We start from the raw sequence: 19,684 nt of genomic DNA on the forward strand, positions 1-19,684 counted from the left end.
AGGGAAATGTTCACATGAACGGATTTCTTCAAATGTCTTTTCCATTTAAAAAAAATTGTGATTGAGGAAATGACTCACTCATAATTTGTGGTAAAGTTAATTCCATGAAGCCAAGTCTTAAGAATATTTGAAAGTCTGATATTGGCTGTACAGCATAACAATGGATTAATGTGAACCCTGGGATTTAACTTTTCCAATATGGTGGGTTTTTTTCTCTTTAGTGCCTATAAAGTTTTAGATATCCTTGAGAAAATTTGTTGTTTCCAGTCAAGGCATTTATCGTAATTCTTTAGAACCAAAATTGTCAGACATTAGTGCCAAGCTGGATGATATCGTAGAGAAGACATACTGATTCTCATCACTGTAACACTTCCATGGACTTTGTGGTGAAGGACAGAAGGAAGATATGTATGGTTCATTGGAGGTCACTGTGAGTCTAGGGTACTGCATTATCTGTTACATGATGGTGCCTTTCTGGAGGACATGCTGAGTAGTGAAAGGCTTGGGGACTGTGCTTGTCACTGGATATGGAAAGAGGGTAGGAGTATAGTAAACATTATCCCATGATATTATTAAGTACAATTATTCCTTGATTTCTGATATGGCTAAAGAGAATATGGGATCTTTAGGGGACAAGGCAGTGTCCAGACAATGAGACATGCTAAGTGTCTGGAATTAGGGAGCCAGATGCTGGTGTTCTGGGAGATGGAGCTGGTCACATATTGAGGGCTTTGACATCATGAAAACAGTGCTTTCATTTTCCTATTGGCAAGTTGTTCCTTCTGTGTGGGAAACTTCTCTTCTTTGCTTGCTTTTATCCCATGTCTTCTCTCACAAAATGTGGCTCAAATAAGGGATGGAACTGGTTTCCAAAACCAGTCAGGGTTACTCCACACTTCATGCTTTTAATTACACAGCTCACATGTAGCTAAATCAAGCTGGCAGGTAATGGATCAACTTCATTTCCTGACCAAAACTATGAATTTTAAAGCTATAATAAAGTATAGAAGTCGAAAATGTAGATTTAGAAAGATAAAGCTCCTTAGAACCAAAACAAAGTGAAATAGTATTGCTAATGATTTTTCTAATTCTTTCTCATTTCCAAACTGGTAAAGCTGACCTATAAGTCCCCTCCTAACTCAATTTAGCCTTCAGATTCTTGCCTGTAGCTTCGTTTTATTACGTTTTTCTTCTTCCAACGCAGGATGTACACCAATTCTGTAGATAGAGTCACTATCCCCAGGCTTTACAGTCCTAGTCATGCTAAGACACCCAATTCTCTTGTCCCCTTCAGGATACTTGCAGTTTGTCAACAAGGGTATTCTTGTTTGGTTTGGAAACTATAATTCTCATATCTAGAGACTCATTGGACCAGAGACTCCTAAAAGTCATCTATCTCATTCCCTTGCGTCCAACTCACTGGAGAGCCCTTCTACCTGTCTTCTTTTGTCTTCGATCTGTCCTTCTTTTTATGCTCTTTTTTTTTTTTTATCAGTGGTAACTTGTGATTGCTATTTGCATATAATGAGCTTTCAGTTTAGAATTCATACCCCTTCCTGCTACATTATCTTAACAAAGGTCCATTACAAATGACAAAATAAAACCTTAGAATAAACCAGAAAATGAACCCAAGTTTAACCAGTTTCATTTCATCACAGAATAATTTTTTTTCTTTGGGGTGTTGATGAATCAGTGAAAATGAAATATAATAAGCCAGTATGGGGCATGCTCCTCAAATGCCATTCTCTATGGAACTTGTATAAAATGTTTCTCAACACAAAAAGAAAAATAAGCTATGGCAACTAAATTTTCCGAATTCAGGTATCTCTTTTTGAAGTCAGATATTTGTTGTGTAAAAAGCTTTAAAAACTTGCCTTAATGAATGTAAAAGACAGTTTCTGGTTCTTTTTTTTTTTTAATAAAATATTTCTAGTTTTGGAGCCTTCACAAAAAAGGTTGACTTTTCTTATCTCTATAAATTTGAAAATGTTTGTCTTATTAATGTGTTTCCTTATGTTTCAAACAGGGCTCTAAAAATTATGGCCCTTCAGTTGAACCTGACCTATCATCTGTTTTGTAAATAAAGATTTATTAGTCAACAGCCATGCACATTTATTTAAGTATTCTGCTTTCCTGCTACAACTGCAGAATTGAATAGTTTTGATAGAGATCATAGGGCTTGGAAAACTGCAGGCATTTACTATGTGACCCTTTACAGAAATGCTTTGCTCTAACCATTTTGGAACAGCCATAAAGGAATGCTTTGGTCTCTGTAGCTAAAATTTGATATAGGATTATTTTGAGATTAAATATGACTTTTTAGTGGTTAAATAAACCTCTGACTTTGAATCCCATCATAACTGTGTTCAAATTATGCCTCTGATTGGAACTACCCTGAATGACTTTGACAAGTCACTTGATCTTTATGAACCTCGGTTCTTGTGATGGTTAAGCTTAATTGTGTCAACTTGGTTGGCTTGGGAGCTTCCAGGGGATTTGGGCATGTCTGAGTGGGTCATAAAAGTATTGACTCTGGGTATTATATCTGGTTCATTGCTTCTTCCTTTCTGGTGTATCTCCCTTGCTGTACTTCCCAGTCTCCATAAACTAAGGTTCATTGGTCTGTCACACATTTCTGACATGTTCTGCCTTAGAGATAGCTAACCATGGACTGCATCTCTAGTAAGCATGAATCAAATTAAAACTTTCTTTCTTTAAATTATAGGTGTTGGGTATTGTGTCCCATTGATAGGAAAGCTTACTAGTTGAGAAAATTGGTACCAGAAGTGGGGTCTTCTTGTCATTATACTTAATCAGGCAGTCAAGAAACCTTGGAACTGGACTGTTGGGTGAATTTGTACAGGTTTAGATGTGGGATAGAGAAGTCTTAGAATGGTGTAAACAGAGCCTGGTGAATAATTCTGGTGGAATCTCAGAAGACCAGAATCCTGATAGGAATGTAGACAGTAAAGGTCAGGCTCAGGAAGTTTCAATTATGAATAAGGACTCCAGTAGCAGTTGGACTAATAGTCATGTGTATCATATACTCTGGCAGAAAGTTTGTCTAGATTTTTCCCATATCTGGAATCTTTGGAGGATCCTGAAATTAAGGGCAATTGACTAATTTGGCAGCATTCCAGCATCTAGGCTGTGGCATGGCTATTGCTGACTGCTTTTAGCTGGTTTTATAGTGAGAATTGGAGCAGAAAAATTTGAAAAACTTAATTTTGACCCCAAAGGAATCATGAGTGAAGTTGGAGCCAAAAAAGGTACAGTTGGTGAAGAGATTAGCATTGTTAAAAAGAAACCAAGTACTTTGTACAGGGACAAGAAGAAAAAATGTTTTGATGGTGTTTCATAAACTAGCAAGATTACATTCATTGCAGGCTCAAGGATACAGAAAATAAACCTTTCATCTTAAAGGAAAGTCCTTGTCTACAGTCATACCACCTTGAAGGCACCTGATCTCATCTGAAAAGAAAGTCCTTGGGATCCCTGCTTGAGAAGGGCCTCCTAGATAATTGGTTTCCTGAGATTTTTTCACTATCTTTAGATATCCAGGCACTCAGAGGCTGCTGAGAGAAAGGTCTAAGGGGGCCAGGCTACTGCTTCCACTGACAATATATCATGGCACTACTCACATTAAGCTGGTTTTACTGGCCTGCAAAATGTAATAGTTGTGAGGTCAAGAAAGCTTGCACTCAGATTTCAAAGGAAGGCTTGAGAGGCCAGGCAAGGAGCCCCTGAGAGGACAGTGCATGTACCCATGAGAATGAAGTGAAAGGTGCCATGAAGATCCCAAGATGTTAGAGATGCCAAAAACATGGAATGTCTGCCAAACAAAGATGCAGGTAGTGAGCAAAGCCAGCCCAACAGACAGCTTGTGTGGTCTGCAACCATTAAGGCCATAGGGGTGGGGCCATTTAAGATCTTTGGAACTCACATTTTACCACTGTGTTCCCCAGATGGCAGATATGGAGCTATAAGACTTAATGTTTGCCCTGGTATGTTTTGGTATTGTTTTGGTCTGATTCTTTTCTAGTCTTCTATTCCTCCCTTTTGAAATGGGAATGTTTACCCTGTGCCAATGTACCTTGGGTAACTTGGTTTTGTTTTTTCCAGAGGTTCATGGCTATAAGTTTGCCTTTAGTCTCCAAACAGAGTTGGATTTGGACTTTTTAAAAATGCCTGAAATGTTGAAACTTCAGGGAAGAGATTATTGCATTTTCAGATTTACATGAGGTAGTTGTACAGAATTATGTTCTTGTGTTTATTTGGGTATTAAATAATGGTTTAAGGAAATGTGTTTGGGTGTCAAGTTGATAAAGGGTGGGATGTGATAAGTAAGCTTGATTTTGTCAGCTTGTTTGGCTTGGGAACCACCTAGGGGATTGCTAAAGCATAGTTCTTGGTGTGTCTGGGTGGGTCATGAAGTTGTGACTTTGGGTACTACCTCTGGTCTCTCACTTCTTCCTCTCTCATTCTGCTCCTCTCCTCTACTTCTCAGCTACCATAAACTAAGCATTTTTGATCCATCAGGCCCTTCTACCATGATGTTTCTGCTTTAGAGGTAGCTGACTGTGGATTGAATCCCCAAAATCCATGAGCCAAATTAAACTTCTCCTCCTTTAAACTGTAGGTGTTGAGTATTGTGTCTGAGCAATTAGAAACCTGACTAATACAATTCTTTTCTCTGTCAAAAGGAGACAACCTTCCCTTTTGAAAAACAATTATAACATTAAACAAAATAATATTTGAAAGTATGTAGTGCATTGCCAGGCATGTAGGAAGCACTCAATAAATGGAATTTCTTTTCTTCTTTTTCTATCCAAATTGAAGAGTGAAGCATAGGCAAATGCACAAATGTTTCTGTCTGAACAAATGCCCATTAGTATTGTGGTCATTTTAGCACATTTCTTTATTTTCTCATGAGTCTTTGAAAAAGAAATGCTTTTGTCCACTGCCTCTTTGTTTCTATCCAAAGGCTTACCAAGTGCTTTCTGAGTCATTTTTAAACTATTGTTTAAAGCTAGTTTTAAGTAGCATTTTTTATAGTTACACTAAGATCAACAATTTCTAACAACTCTTCAGTGGTTTTATATACAGAATTGCAGTGAACTTGTGTTTCAGAAACTTTCCTACATTGCATTTTTCTCTCCTATAAAATCAATCTCCTGCCACTCAGGCCTCAGAGGCAAGATCTCTCTTGAGGATACTCAAACTCCAATATTGGTAGGCCAGAAGCCTTGCTGTTGAATGTATAAAATACTTTTGAGAAGGAACCATGGCCCTGTTAACAGCATCAAAATAAGCTGCAGAAACAAAATGATGTTTTAAATCTTGTGCTCTTGCTGTGAAAGTTCTCTTCTAGCCTCAGTCCAATGCAGCATACTTGCTCTGTGTCAGTTTGCTCCAATTTGAAAGAGAACATTTCCATACATGTCTGTCCACCTACATTAAGGAGATGAAGTTAATCCATCTAGACTGAAGAAATATGTCTTACATTAATAAATCTTTGTTTCCAGGCATTTGCTTAAACATTATGCCCTGAGTAATCAAAATATCCCCAGGAGGTGGGCTGCAGCACATAATCATTATTCTTAATTACTGAGGAATGAAAATGTGATCTGATGAAGCAAAAAGGTGTAGATGATAGTTCCACAGTAAACAACCAGTGTTGGAAAATAGCAAATGACTATTGGATAGTTTTGCTGTGCACAAGTAGCTGGAGTTATGGAGTGTGCTTTCTCCTTTTACCCTGCTTCCAATGTGGCTTTTATGTGCAGCATCACTCTAGGATTCACTATATTTTCCCATCACATTTTCTCCCAGCCTTGACCTTATCTTTACTCCTACTCCCCTTCTCCACACATTTTCTATACCCCTTTCTTTCTTCCACATCCTCCTTTTCTCCCCTAATCCTACCACATTATAAGTTGCCTTAAGTCTGTTTTGCAGCAAAGTAGGGTGTCTGTTAAATATATATCAGGTAAAATCACAGAAACTCAAGAGTTGGAACTAATACAAAAAAGTAAAAATCAGTTCTTATTAGAATCAAGTGAGCAAAACTTACATCTGCATTCATATGATTAGATTCTGAAAACAATAGGTTTCTCCAAATCACAAAACCATAGGAAATAAAAATAGAGTAGGGTTCTCAGTTTTGCTTGGATATTACATAATCCATGGATGTATGTTCCACAGCTTAGAGATTTCTTCTCTCTGATTAAGATTCCAGTATGACCCTTATTCTCTTTATTTTGAGTGTCTGATATGAAGGCTTTCTTTTCTTGTACTCAAACACAAATAAGACTAGGGTAATGGGCACTAACTGCACAAAAAATTCAGAAAATCACCCTAGTTTTATGTTCTCATAAAAATTCAAAACTCAAGAAGTCACTAGTCCTAACATGAATGTAATATAATGCTGACTGAAACTTCTGGCTCCGAATACTTCTGTGTGAGGTCAGGAGCCATCAGTTCAGTGATTCTTAGTGCTGGCTGCATATTAACATGACCTGGCAGAGCTTTAAAAAAATTAACATTGTTCTTATCTCACACCAGAAATTCTGATTTTTTTTTTGGTTTGGTTTGGATTAAGAACCTTACATTAGTATTTTAAAAAATGCTTATCAGGTGATCCTAATGTTATCTGGGGTTAGGACACACTATACTAATTGGTCTTGAGTTATTGAGTAATAGAGTCAATTGTAAGTCATACCAGATTTTTATTTTTCCATTTTAATGAATAGAACAAAAAAGAATGGTACAGAAAATATCAGTATGCATTCCACATTGCAATGAGATGTACCATTCCAAAAAACCTTTTGTTTCAATACATGTATGTTAGGGTGGATACTGTATCACTATTTAAAAATAATTCTTTACTGTGAGTTGTAGTCAAAGGCTGAAAAACACTATTTTAGATTATCTTTAACAGAGAAGGTGTGCATATAATTGCCTAGAGAAAATCAGAAAATCTCCATGTCTCCTCAGAGAGAAACCCAATCATACTATTTTTAAATGCTTGTAGGGCAAGCAGAGGTTTTGCCATATGATCTCTGCACTATCAAATGTTTCTTAGCTATTTATAGAAGCATTTACACATTCTCTAAGAAACTGGATCCAACTTTCTTCTCTCCTGTAGGCAGTGTCATGGTTTAAGATTATTAAGTTGCATTTCTTAAAAATACTTTTTGCTTAGTCTAACTTTCAAATCAGCTCATTCTAACCCTTAGTTGGAGAAATTTAAGGAAGATTTACACTTCTGGAAAAAAATATAGAATCTCAGCTCATGCATTAAAGTATGCTATCAGTTTTCTGAAAAATCCCTATTTGGCTTGCAGGCTTAGAACATAACAAAACTTTCTGGAATCTTCCAGGAGGCTTTATGGAAGGAGAGGGGTTTGGGGGGTTTGGTATTAATACTATATGCTCAAATATTCCCTGACAGTACCCAGATATTACAGGAGATAGCAATGTGACTCAATCCCATGAGCTCTTGGCAGTTCATATGCTGATAAACCATAAAGCCTATTTTAACAAGCACCTACTTTCCCAAGCCTGCCGGCCCCTCCCTGGAATGTGCTGGTCCCTCTCCCTTTCCTCAGCTTACTCTCCTTACCCTTTCCTTTTCTGTTTTCCCTTTGCTTTCATTTCTAGGTATATACACGCATGCCCCGAAGAGCTGTTTCCTCCAGACTTTTTGCAGTGTGGCACAGGGGAGAAAGGATACCTAGGGAGACAGATGGGGCATGAAGTGGGCTCAGGAGACTGAGGCCATTAGCTGGCTGAACTCATCTCAGCCAGTGAGGCACCAGAAGGGACCTGAGGCTTTCTGCCCACTGCCTATGCAGTCTTCCTTTTTACCCCTTCTACCTGGAGCTGGCATAGAGCTGTAGGATGTGTTTGATGACTTAAAACAGTACTCTCAGTGGAAAAGTGGTGGTTTTCAAAAACACATCCAATACATTAAGGAAAGAAAAAAGTGGATTCAGTTATGGAGATGAACTCAAGAACTTCCCAAAGAGTATCAACCAGAAGGCCAAAGGTAGGAGACAATGCAAGAAGATAGTACATAAAATCATTTCTTTCTTAGTATTATGAGTGATGCTATTTTCTCAGAGTGTGCCTTCACTGATGACTGTGATGCTAAAAACATCATGTTAATGAACCAAAACAGAGAAGACCACACCGTGTTAGACACCCAGCACATAGTGCCCAGAAACTTCCTGAAAAAGGCTTGAATTAGACAGACCCTGATCTGGTTTGTAGGCAGTTGACAGCATCACAAAGTATTTTGAGGAAATGGAGACTGACATAAAGTTTTAAAAGGACATGTAAAAATGGCAGGACAGCAGGCTCACATATGTCATTGCATGCAGAAGTGAGCGGGGCAGACTCTACAAGCACAAGCATCGTTAAGTATCAGCAAACTTCTATACCTAACATTTTCCAGAAAATGCAAGCAGTGAGGGGAAGGAGAGCATTGAGAACTGGAGAATTAAGTGAAAACACAAATAGAGGATGATCTATGGATGACACCAGTGACTGGGAAATACTTGAAAGAGATGGGGAAGGGAAATGAATAAATTGATCAAAAAAGGATCAGTAAATGCTTGTATGTCAGATGCAGCCTTTCAACAGACATTGAAACAGCTAATGCACAAACTGAAATCAGCTTTCAGGTTTCAGAGGAGAAGGCAAATAAATACTCAGATTTAGGCTCAAATTCGAAGAAAAACCATGGCCATTTATTAAAAAATAATAATATTTTTCTCTAAGTAGGATGCAATGCTAGATTATTTTAATTTTTACTGGATAGGGAATAAAGTTGCTACAAGAGAAATAAAATTAGTCAAATAAGTACACCCACACAAAGCAGATCAAAGAAATAGTGATCTCAGGGAGTGAAGATAATTCCAGTGATTGTGATGTCACAAGTAATTTCGATGGCCAGTTCTCATTCCTACCACTGAACTTATACTGTATTGGTTTGGTTCTATATATTTGAATGCCAGGAAGAAAGAACACGCGTGATGCTGAAGGAATGAAGGAAGACAATAGCCATGGTACAAATGCATATAAAGAATTGGAGGTAGAGGGTTATAGTACCACTTTCCTTTCCTGCTTTGTTTATCAATGCCTATCAAGACAAAAAAAAAAACATTTCTAAAGGTGTTGTGCTGGTACAAGATGCTCTGAATATTGGATCAGCATCATCAGATTGTCTGCTAGTTTTTCGTAGGCTGCAAACACACCCAAGTAAATAGATGCCTTAGTCTGACCTATATTTTAGTATTTGAAGTCTCACCTTGGAATACTATCTCCATATTGTCCATTCATTCTTGGTTTTAAAATTTTTCTTTCCTCCCTCTCATCCTACTTTCCTTTCCTGGCCCATCTTTACTTTCCACATGACTTTGGTGTCTTACTGCATCTAGGTTTGTATCTAATAATGGTATAAAGAATGGGAGCTTAAGTAAGATGAGGCTCAGCCCCATTTGGAGGAAGAACACCAGGGGAAGCTCCTCCTGTTCTTCTTAGATTTATTGTAACACCCTTAATACAGTTTGCCAATTTGGCCCACTTTTATCACTCAGGCAAATATATGCCACTAGAAGGGGAAGATGAGTGAGGGTTGTAACAATCATTTTTTTAAAATAATAAGGAAGTTTAGAGCTGATATCCTACTCTTCAGATTGCCTGGGGATGAGTAAGCAAAGGAAGAAGTGGTGGTAACATCTGGGAGTGGTCAGGACTCAGGGATATGCCAGAGAGGAATGGCCGGTAGGATGTTGGCCAAAGACTGAAAAGTGTTCCTGATTAACATTAGATCATTAGATTTTCACAAGATTTGGATGGTATGTAGAACAAGCATCAACATTTCCATTAGGTCAATGAGAAAAATGAAGCCTAGGATGTTAAGTGATTTTCTTTGAGCTCTGACACCAAGTGATTAAATCAAATGTAGGCTCCACATCTGCTGATTCTCACTTTATTCGGCCAGATCAATAAGAAGGATAAGTTGTAATATCCTCATGTGCCTATGAAAATTTCATAACAAATCATTCCTCTCATGACATTTAAGAGTCCTAGTGACTTGGCTACTTTTTACCTTTCAAGTCCTGCTCTCTCTAGCTACATGCTACCTCATTAATTAGATCCAGTCAGAATGAATTCTCTTCTCTCTTCTCCCATCCAGCTGCTCCTCATCTTTCAGCTCTGAGCTGACATTTTTTTCCCCAAAAAAGTCTTGTGTAACATGTAAGGAAGGGAAGGGTGTTCCCATCTGAAACTTCTTAATGATAGTGACTTTCTTGTGTGCCATCTGGTCACCAATGCCTAGCATAGCTTTTGGCATGTACAAAGGCACTCAAAATGTTTGCTCAATAAATAAATAAATAATGTTAGGGCATAAACCTTTCCAATGTTCAATTTTGCATTCTAGATTACAGCCAAACATTTCTTCTACTGCAGTCTAAATGTGATTTTGTACATTCAGTCAACAAATATCAGCTTTAACACTGAGCACTGTATTGGGACTCTATGCCCAGGCTCCTGGAATAATAGTGTTTATTATAGAACAGGGCCTCAATACATGCTTTTGTAATGAAGTAATTACTAAAAAGATGATCAATATGTCCATTTCCTAAGTCATTCAGAAAAGTTTTTGTGTGTAATTAAAGTGACATGGGACAAAATACAGGAAAAGCTAAATGGGAAGATTGTTGGTAACTTTTGTTTGCAAAGAATGGAGCAATAAAGAAATCTTTGTGGCATATGGAATGCTGACCTTAAGTTGTCCATGTTGTTGGTCATTGATTCTTGAGAAAGAGACTACTGAATCTGCTATGGCCTAGTGCTTTGCTATTCTTGACAAGGATAATATATATGTAGCCTACTGACTCAATTATATGTTTTTAATGATATCCTCAAATTCTACCAGTCACAAGTACTCTCCTCATGTGTTTGCATGTCCGTTGATGCAGCTGAGCATAATAGATTAAGAGTTCTGGCCCTGAATCCAAGCAGCCTTGGTTTGAAATCTAGCCCTACCATCTGGTAGCTATATGACCTTAGATAATCAACTGAACCTCATTATGTCACAAAACATTTACAGTAGAGTTGACAAAATAATAGCACTTACCTCAGTGGGTTATTGTGAGATTTAAATGAATTCATACAAAATGGTACTTGACAAATAGTGTGAGATCAATAAATTTTAGTTCTGTTTATTATTATTACTGTTAGTTTGGATGTTGTGAACAAAGGGTGAAAACCTTAGCTGGGGTTTCTGTACTTAGGTAGAATGCTTGTCATTTGCCTGTTTTTCTTTACACGACAGTTAATTCTTTACCTTCTTCTTTGCCTGACTCCTACATGCTATGGTTCACGCACTTCCTTGCCAATCACTGTAGTTTCCTGCCAGATTTGCCCTGCAGAAGTTCAGATAAGAGACGGACATTAAGAGGCCAAGAGTCTCTTTCTTTTTGGTTAAAGAGAACCAGAGCTGGACATTAAAGTGGTAAAAAGAGAATTTATTCAGGTATTATTGCAGTGGGGGAGAGACTTCAGTGTGGAATTGGGCTGAATTCCATGGATAGCGTGGAGATTTATAAACAAAAGCAGGATAGGGGTCAGTGGATGAAAATATACTAAGAAAACCCTAGCAATAAAAGGAGAAGACAGGTTAAACAGACTTAACAGTATTCTTGCTGAGGGCAGGGTGGGGCAATCAGAGACCAAGGAGGAGGGATGAGTATTTGGTCAGATGAAGGGTGCTAAGATATCCAGGTGGGTGCTTCTCTCTAAACTGACTCAGCTAGGCCGTAGAGCCTTGACTAACATGCAGGCCAAAATAGAGACCTGGAGGGCTTGGAGGAGTTTGACCAGAGTTTAGTCAAGGACAGGGTTTCTGTCAATGCCTTCACTAGTGGAAGCTATATTGTCTCCATTTTCTCTTTCCAGAGTCTTTTTCCATGTTCCCGGGTCCCACTTCGAAGCCCCAGTTCCAAAGCTTCCTGCCAGAATTCTGCTTAGGAAGTGAGGCCAATACAGAAGACATTAGAACAAGAGGAAATGACAGATTCTTAATGATGAATATCATTTAATCCTTATCCAGCTGTGTCTGAAGATTACATATGACTAGAGTTCTAAATGTGTGAGCCAGGTCTATGAAAATTCCCCTTTTGCTTAAGCTTCTTTTACTTGCCACTGGGCAAGGCCTAATATGATGTCTACTAATCCTTGAAAACAGCCTGAATTATTATCACTGTATAAAAGCTATTGGTATTCTCACTGGGTATTTTTGCTAGAATTCATATAACTGCTATTTATTGTCCTTCTAGGATTAAGGGTATGAAGATGAGCAAGTTAAACATAGTCTTTATTTCTGCCAGCACAATAATAAGTAATTAATTTTTTCAAAAATGTTAACTTTTACTATACTAATCCTAAAATGTAGTTTTCTCTGGAGATCCAAGCCTCTTGTCTTAGTTGATGTGTATTCTAAAACTAAAGGACATCCCATCCATTTTAATATGAGGATATAAACTAAAATGCAAAGCAGGAACTTTAGGGGGATAGTTTCCATTTATTTTTGATAAAGTAAATCCCAAGCCTCCAGTTCTTTATGAAATTTTTCTATTGCAGGAGGATTTTTTTGATGTGATAAAATTAACTGTGCCATTGCTGTAGGACGATCACTCATTCTGTGGTATGCATTCTCAGGACTCCTCTCCATTTTCCTATGATGATGCAGTATGTCTTTTGATAATGCGTGGGTCTCCATCTCAGTCACTAGTGTAAGCCCCTGAAACTTCCTTGAGACATGTCCAAAGTTCATTTACTTTTGGGATTTAAAAAAATTTCTTTCATGTTTGATGAAAGTAAATTTATAATCTGATACAAATGCACATCTTGTTGCACCTGTGTTGTCAATGGGTGTACACGTTTTATCTCCAAAATATATGCAGTGGCCTTTGGTTAGTGTTGTGATATATGACTAGAATGTAGTTGCCATGGAAACAATAACAAAATTCTCTGACCTATGAAAGGTAGGGAGACTGAGTGGTGGTAGCTATGATCAGCTGAAAGGCTGCTGGTAAAGTAAAGTGAAGGTTTAAAAGTAAGAGCCCTTTTCTACCTTAATTTTCTGATCAGAGAAATCTGTTTTTCCCTCATGTCCACGAGAATATCCATCTCTAGGCTTACATCTGTAGGCTTACTAGTATTCTTTTGAGTATTATTTTATACCCAATTTATTGTGAATACTGGATGAGTGGAATTTTGGACTTTCTTGTTGTATTTGTTATAGAATATTTTACATTATATAAAATCATGGCTTTTGGTAATCAAACATAATTTAGATCAAGATTAATGTCCACCAAAGACATTACTGCTGTTAAAATGGGAAATTTGTCTTTCATTTGGAGTTCTTTTCATTTGAGATTTTCTTTTCATTTTTTAACTGCAAGCATATTAGTCAAGTGGACCATATTTGATGCATTCTCTCATAAAAAGGAAATATTCTCTAGGATCCCTGTGTCTACTGGGGAGTTTTCTTTATAACTTCTTATACAGCCCTGAAAGTTTTGCATTCTTTAAAGTTTGGAAGATGCTCTAACTGAGAAGCTCACATATTTTATTTTTTCTATTCATACCGTATGTAAGGGGAATGGGAGTGAATTATGGCTTTAGGGACATGGTGTCATTGTCCCAATAACTCAGTGGGGTTACTCTGTGCTAGCATAGTGTTAAACTCCATGAATGTGGAAATGGATAGAGAATGACTCCTTCCCTGAAGAACCTGCTTGGTCGCATGAGCAGAGAATATATATTATGACTGCTCATTAAATGGGGACAATACAGCAAGCAGCAAGGCAACAGATTCCGCTAAATATCAGCTGGATGGAATGGGCGAATAAGCAAACAGAGTGGCAAGAAATATTCAGATGAACCCCATGGAAGGATAAGCCTAGATAAAAAAAGGTTATATTAAATGTTAGTGAACTTCAACATGTGTAAATGTGCTGTGTATATTTTAGTGAATGTGTCAAAAATTATAATAAAAGAGACAAAAATCATGCAACCTGGTGCAAGACATAAATGGGACAGGTTCTAGTGATTAAGGGACTTTAAGTAGATTGGTAACACTGGGGGAGCAGAAGATTCTAATTAGTATTTTCTAGGAATGAAGGTGCTCAGGAGGTTGCCAGGGCTGTGAACGACAGGTTAGGGCCTTTGGACTTATCAGACACTTGATACCACTGAGGCAACATGGCTTAAACCAGTGATTTGGGGTCAAGGTGAGCATCATGCAATGGTGATTGAATAGATTGTCACTGACTTCTTAGTGAGAAGTAACCACTCAGTAAATGTGAATGAAATTTGGTTGCAAATAAAACCAATGTGAAACAAACACAAAAGAACTGTAGGATTTTGGCTGGTGTTTTGTGACTAGGAGGTCTTGTTAGCTCTTAACTCTTCCACTCCTTTTTCCTCCGGTGTTTCATGCATAAGATATTGTCACATCTAGTCTTTCATTGTGGATATGAATCCAAAAAGCCTAGTTTTTGTCTATGAAACTGTATAAAATGTGCACCGTATGTCAGGTTTTTCCTCACTGTGGTGCTTTCGGTGAGTTAGTTCCTCTGGAGAAACTGACCAACCTTGATGTCACAGAAGTGAAGATATGGTCTTCTCCAGTTTTCACACTCATCAGTGAAATTGTGAAGATGTGTTGTAATATTGCCAACTCTGGGGGGTTTTAATTTTTATCTTTTGGAAGCACAGTGGGTAATCTCTGCCTAAAGTTAAAGGGTACTAATTGTGTCCAACATGGGACAGCCATACAGTTGGGCATGCTCACTGCACATGGAGTGGGATACCTTACAGGTTTTGTTTGTGTATATTTTCAAATTTGAATGCATTGTGAAATAATAAGCAGTCTTATCATGTGTTTTCTTCTTTTTCAAAGGATCTTCTTAAGAAATGCTACTCTGCTGAGGCATCTTACCTCTTCCAGCAGGACAAATTCTATGATGTCAGCTATGATACAGGAGACAAGTCTATCCAATGTAGCAGGAGACCAGATGCATTCAAATTCTGGATGACCTGGAAGGCCCTGGGGACATTAGGCCTTGAAGAAAGAGTTAATCGTGCTCTTGCTTTGTCTAGGTATGTGTGTGTGTGCGCGCGCGCGTGCATGCGCATGCGTGCTTATGTATGTTCTAAAATACATAAACCAAATGCAATTAACCTTGGTAAGATTCCATACATTTTTTTTTGCTTGTGAATTCCTTCCCTCGTGCAGCAAACATTTTAATACCTACTATGTGTTAGGAACTGTGAATAGAGCTGTACTTCTACATTCCCTCCAAGATCCTAGCCTCTTGATGGATATTTTCAGATGAGAAAGCAGATGAAATACAAACAAGTCACCTTTTTGGTAAAAGAGGTACCTGGTGCACCAAGGGCACTCAGGCAAGTTCCTCAGTTTGTTCTTAAGGAACATTGGCAGAGTCTTGAAGGAAGATCGTCAACTGAGATCTACTGAAGAGGAGGGAAGAATGGTTCAGGCAAAGGGAGCACCAGTCCCAAATCTCTGGATGTAAGAAAATTCAGATGTCAGTGTGACTTTAAAGACTCACAAAGCAGATTTTTGAAAATGTGGGGAAAGTGTAAAAGGATAAAGGAAGATTATATGGAAGCATTGTGTTTCCTTGCCTTTTGTTATCATTACAAACAAAGCTTTTGCCATAACTTTCAAGAACATTAGAAAAACTCTTGAGATACAGGTGTCAGACACTTGTCACCTGAACAGGACTCAGCTGCTAAACTTAGAGCAGTGGGTGCAAATAAATGAGACACAACCAAATTTAACTTTGAATGTGTTTTGTAGATTATACCCTACATAGGATTGAACTTAATGGTGTTAATAAAATATTTAAATATTTGAAATGTATTTCCCCCAAATCTGGATTTTTGGCATTTCTTAGATGGCTCTTAATTCTACATTGTATCAATTAGCTGAACTTGATTATGCCTAAATCTATGGAGGACCACACTCTCTGACACTTCCTCCTGTGTGTGCATGTATTTAAAATCTAGCATTGAGGTACAGGAACTGGATTCAGAACCTTGTTTTATCACTAACAAGCTATGAGACTTGGGCAAGTTTCTTAACTTCTCTGTACCTCAGTTTTATCCCAGTAAGATAGTAATAATATCAACTGTTTCAAATATTTATTGTGGCGATTAAGAGAACTGATATATGTAAAACAATTAAAACAATACCCAAGATGTACTACATATTATATGAGTTATAATAATTTTCTTACCTGTTTGGCCAGTATGGGCATCAGAGTTTGTGATCTCTGGTTTGGATAGTCTTTCCCTCTTCACTCCTTGTTCACATATCACTTGCAAAAACCATAAATATCTTCCCAAAGATTTATAATAATTTCTTCTTCTTACTCAGAAAAATAGAATGAATATTCTGTGGAACCAAATGGCTGAAACCCAGTGTCTTGAAACAACAATTATTTATTCTCTGGGGTCTGCAATTTGAGTAGTGGGGTTTTACCTCATACTCAGGAAGCAAGGGTATTGAAATCTACTCTCCACATTTTTTTCATCTTCTTTTGACTAGCAGGCTAGCTGGGGCACATTTTTGTGATGACCATGACAGAAGCCCAAAAGGCAAGTCCACTTTAACTCTGGACTGCATTATATCTAGTGACTTTCCTTTAGTCAAAGCAAATAATATGGCCAAACCCAGAATACACAGTTAAAGACATGGCTTTGTTTCTTTCAGAAGACTTCTAAAAATCAGCAATTCTGGTAATTATACTTTAAGAAGTAGTTTCAATATCTGTGAATATTATGTCAGGGTTCTTTGGTGGTAAGCAACAGAAACCTTAACCATGCTATCAAAAATGAAGAAAAGCAATTTATTACCCCGTGTTACTTGTATGAATTGTGTAGTGATGAATCCTGAAATATCTTATGGGGCTTAAAGAATATCATCAAACTTCAGTCTTCCTGTATCATTCAGCAATTTTTTTTCATGTTAAATTTCTTCCCATGTAGAAAGGTAGGTGTCAGGAGTCATATCTTTATTATTCCAGGTTCAAGTTCAAAGTCAAAAGGAAAATGTGGCCCTCTTATAACAATCTCAAGGAAAGTTTAATTATTAATGAGTGAGGGAAATGTCTTTCTCAGAACCATTGTTTGCCAGGGTAATGTGATACATGCATTGGTTATGCCAAGTCACATGTCCTCGCTTGGCACTGGGAGAATGTCAACTCCTATAGAGGATGTTCAGAAACCAGATGAGGAATGTGCCTTTACCACAAAGGTTAAAGTGCCTCTATTAGAAGTAACTACTACCAAGTACTGAAAAAATGAAACTGTGTACCATAAATATTCATAGTTGCCCATTAAATTAAAATAAATATCAGGAATCTCTTTCCTGCTTTTTATTTTCTTGTACTATTTAAATATGGTTGTCTCTGTATTATTTTGTCTAAGCTGCTAAGTAATTCAATGACAGGTGTCTTGAAATAAGGCTAGATATAAATATTTGATGATCATATTTATTATGAAGTTAACATTCATCTCAGGATAGAATTTAGTTTATAGTCTAAGGATATTTTCTAATTTTTGCAGAGAAATATCACAGGAGGATAAATGTTAACATTTCAATTCAATTCAACAAATACTTATTGTTTGTAAATGTTTGTCAAGTTGAATTGAATTAACATTTCAGTGAGTACCACTGCAGACTCTTGTGACCTATATTTAAATATTTGAAAAAGAGTCCTTTCTCTTTCATCATGCCATTATTCATAATAGTTCTTCTGATTTCCCTTTACTCACTTTTGTTTTTTTTTGCGGTACCAGAGATCGAACTCAGAACCTTGCACTTGTGAGGCAGGCACGGCACCACTGAGCTAAATCCCTGGCCCCTTTACTCACTCTTGATATCTAGTAGTTTGACAATTCATGTGGTTGACAAAAGTCATCCTCTTCTCCCACCCCCAAGGCCAAGGAAAAGGACAGAGTCCTTTCATTCATGTCACTTGTAAAGAATATGAAGTGATAAACTCGGAGAGAGTTTCTCTAGGATGAAGAAACATGGTAAACTAGCAACAGAAGGACTTCTGTTTCATGAACTTATTTTTTAATTTTTACTGGTTAATTTGCAGTCCTGCGGTTTTAGGAAAGAAAGAGAATATTATCTCAATTCTGTAGTCTGTTCTGTTTGCTTGAACCTGTGAGCAGTGGTGTGCTGGTGCACTGACTCTCAGGAGGAAAACAAAAAAGCTCCCCTTGGTAGTTTCTGCCAGTTTTCATGGTGTAAATATTCCCATTATGGCAAACCGAAAGTTACCAACAGTGGTGGTGTGCAAAATCCTGAAATATTTAGCAGTGGGCTGTCCTCAGCCACTAGAAACTGGCTCTCAGAACACCACTGATTATGGGAATTATGGGTATAATTATTTCAAACACTGAAGGATTAGAATGAAAATGCTATTTGCCCTCAAGCCTACTGTCCCATGGGAATTTGCTTCAGAGTTGACTAAGATATTTTTTCTCCATAGTCAGAACACTCTACCAGGCGTAATTTTTCATCAGAGTTACTTTGTTTTATTTCCAAGAAGAATAATTTCCCTCAGTAGATAACAAGACAGTAAAGCTGCACATGATGATGATGTCACTATGTTGGGTGCTCATCTGTTATCTGCACCCTGCTGTAGCTATAATACCTATTTCTCTAGGTCCTAGGTCAGATCTCCTAAATACTGGAAAAACTATGCAACTCTTTCCTACCTGTTCTATTACAGTAAGAATTGCACTAACTTTATAGAAGCAATTTTCCATGCTCCTGAAAATACATGGAGGTTAATTTTTAAATTTGCGTATTGACCTTAAGATGTAAGGGCCAGATTTTGATACACAGTGATCACTGTCCTGATCACATGGCTCTCCCCATCTTCCCCAGGGAGAGTAAGAGTATATATTTCTAAGAAGACAATGCTTCTGATTTTGTATGTTGCCAAAACTCTATAAATAAGGGGAAAATAGTGCGTAGAAAACCTCTAAGGATTTCATGAATTTCCATTTGACCCTGTCATTCCAATTGAGAAGAACACATTTCTCTCAAAAACACATTAATGAATCAATTGCTTTTTCCATTGGCTTTTGGAAAATCAGTGATATTGAGAGCCTAAAGTAATATGTGATTATTAAGCATAATTGAAATCCAGAGGGTTCAGCCTTAAGAAAACCTCTATTGTCACCAAGCAGGTGAATGTGCATCTCTGATCTCTGCCTAGAAAAAACTGGCAGTGCTTTACAATATCCAGGACTACCTGTTCCAGAGGGCACCTGCTAAGCCTTTGCTGTGGCACTCAGGTTAAACAGATATTTACTAAGTAGTAATTTTTAAAGCAAGCCTCAAAGAGTCATATGTGTGAGTCTTTTCACCAACAAACAGCTCAGAAACTCCCATTCTGCCACTTTATTCAGTCCCCCGCATATCCTTTATCTATTCTCTTGACACACAATCTCTGCAATCTCTCAGGTGGAATTTATTTTATAGACTTGCATGCATTCTGCAGGATTTATTGCTATCAGTCTGGAACAGGTGAGCAGTTACACAATGGCATTTTTTTGC

The 19,684-nt window shown here is 37.6% G+C and overlaps 1 protein-coding gene across 7 annotated transcripts in view; it reads left to right on the plus strand.

Annotated features, from left to right (window-relative positions):
- Gadl1 (GAD like acidic amino acid decarboxylase 1) overlaps positions 1-19,684 on the plus strand; it is a 175,993-nt gene that overhangs the window by 76,785 nt on the left and 79,524 nt on the right. For all 7 annotated transcript variants that reach the window (XM_087182167.1, XM_087182170.1, XM_087182169.1 and 4 more), the window contains one exon: positions 14,981-15,180. In XM_087182167.1, the coding sequence (XP_087038293.1) occupies positions 14,981-15,180 (200 nt within the window). The remainder of the gene's footprint in view (positions 1-14,980; positions 15,181-19,684) is intronic.

The sequence above is a fragment of the Heterocephalus glaber genome, unplaced genomic scaffold (genome assembly GCF_053883595.1).
Source record: "Heterocephalus glaber isolate CG9 unplaced genomic scaffold, H.glaber_assembly_v1.0 deba00001472, whole genome shotgun sequence".
Lineage (NCBI taxonomy): Eukaryota > Metazoa > Chordata > Mammalia > Rodentia > Bathyergidae > Heterocephalus > Heterocephalus glaber.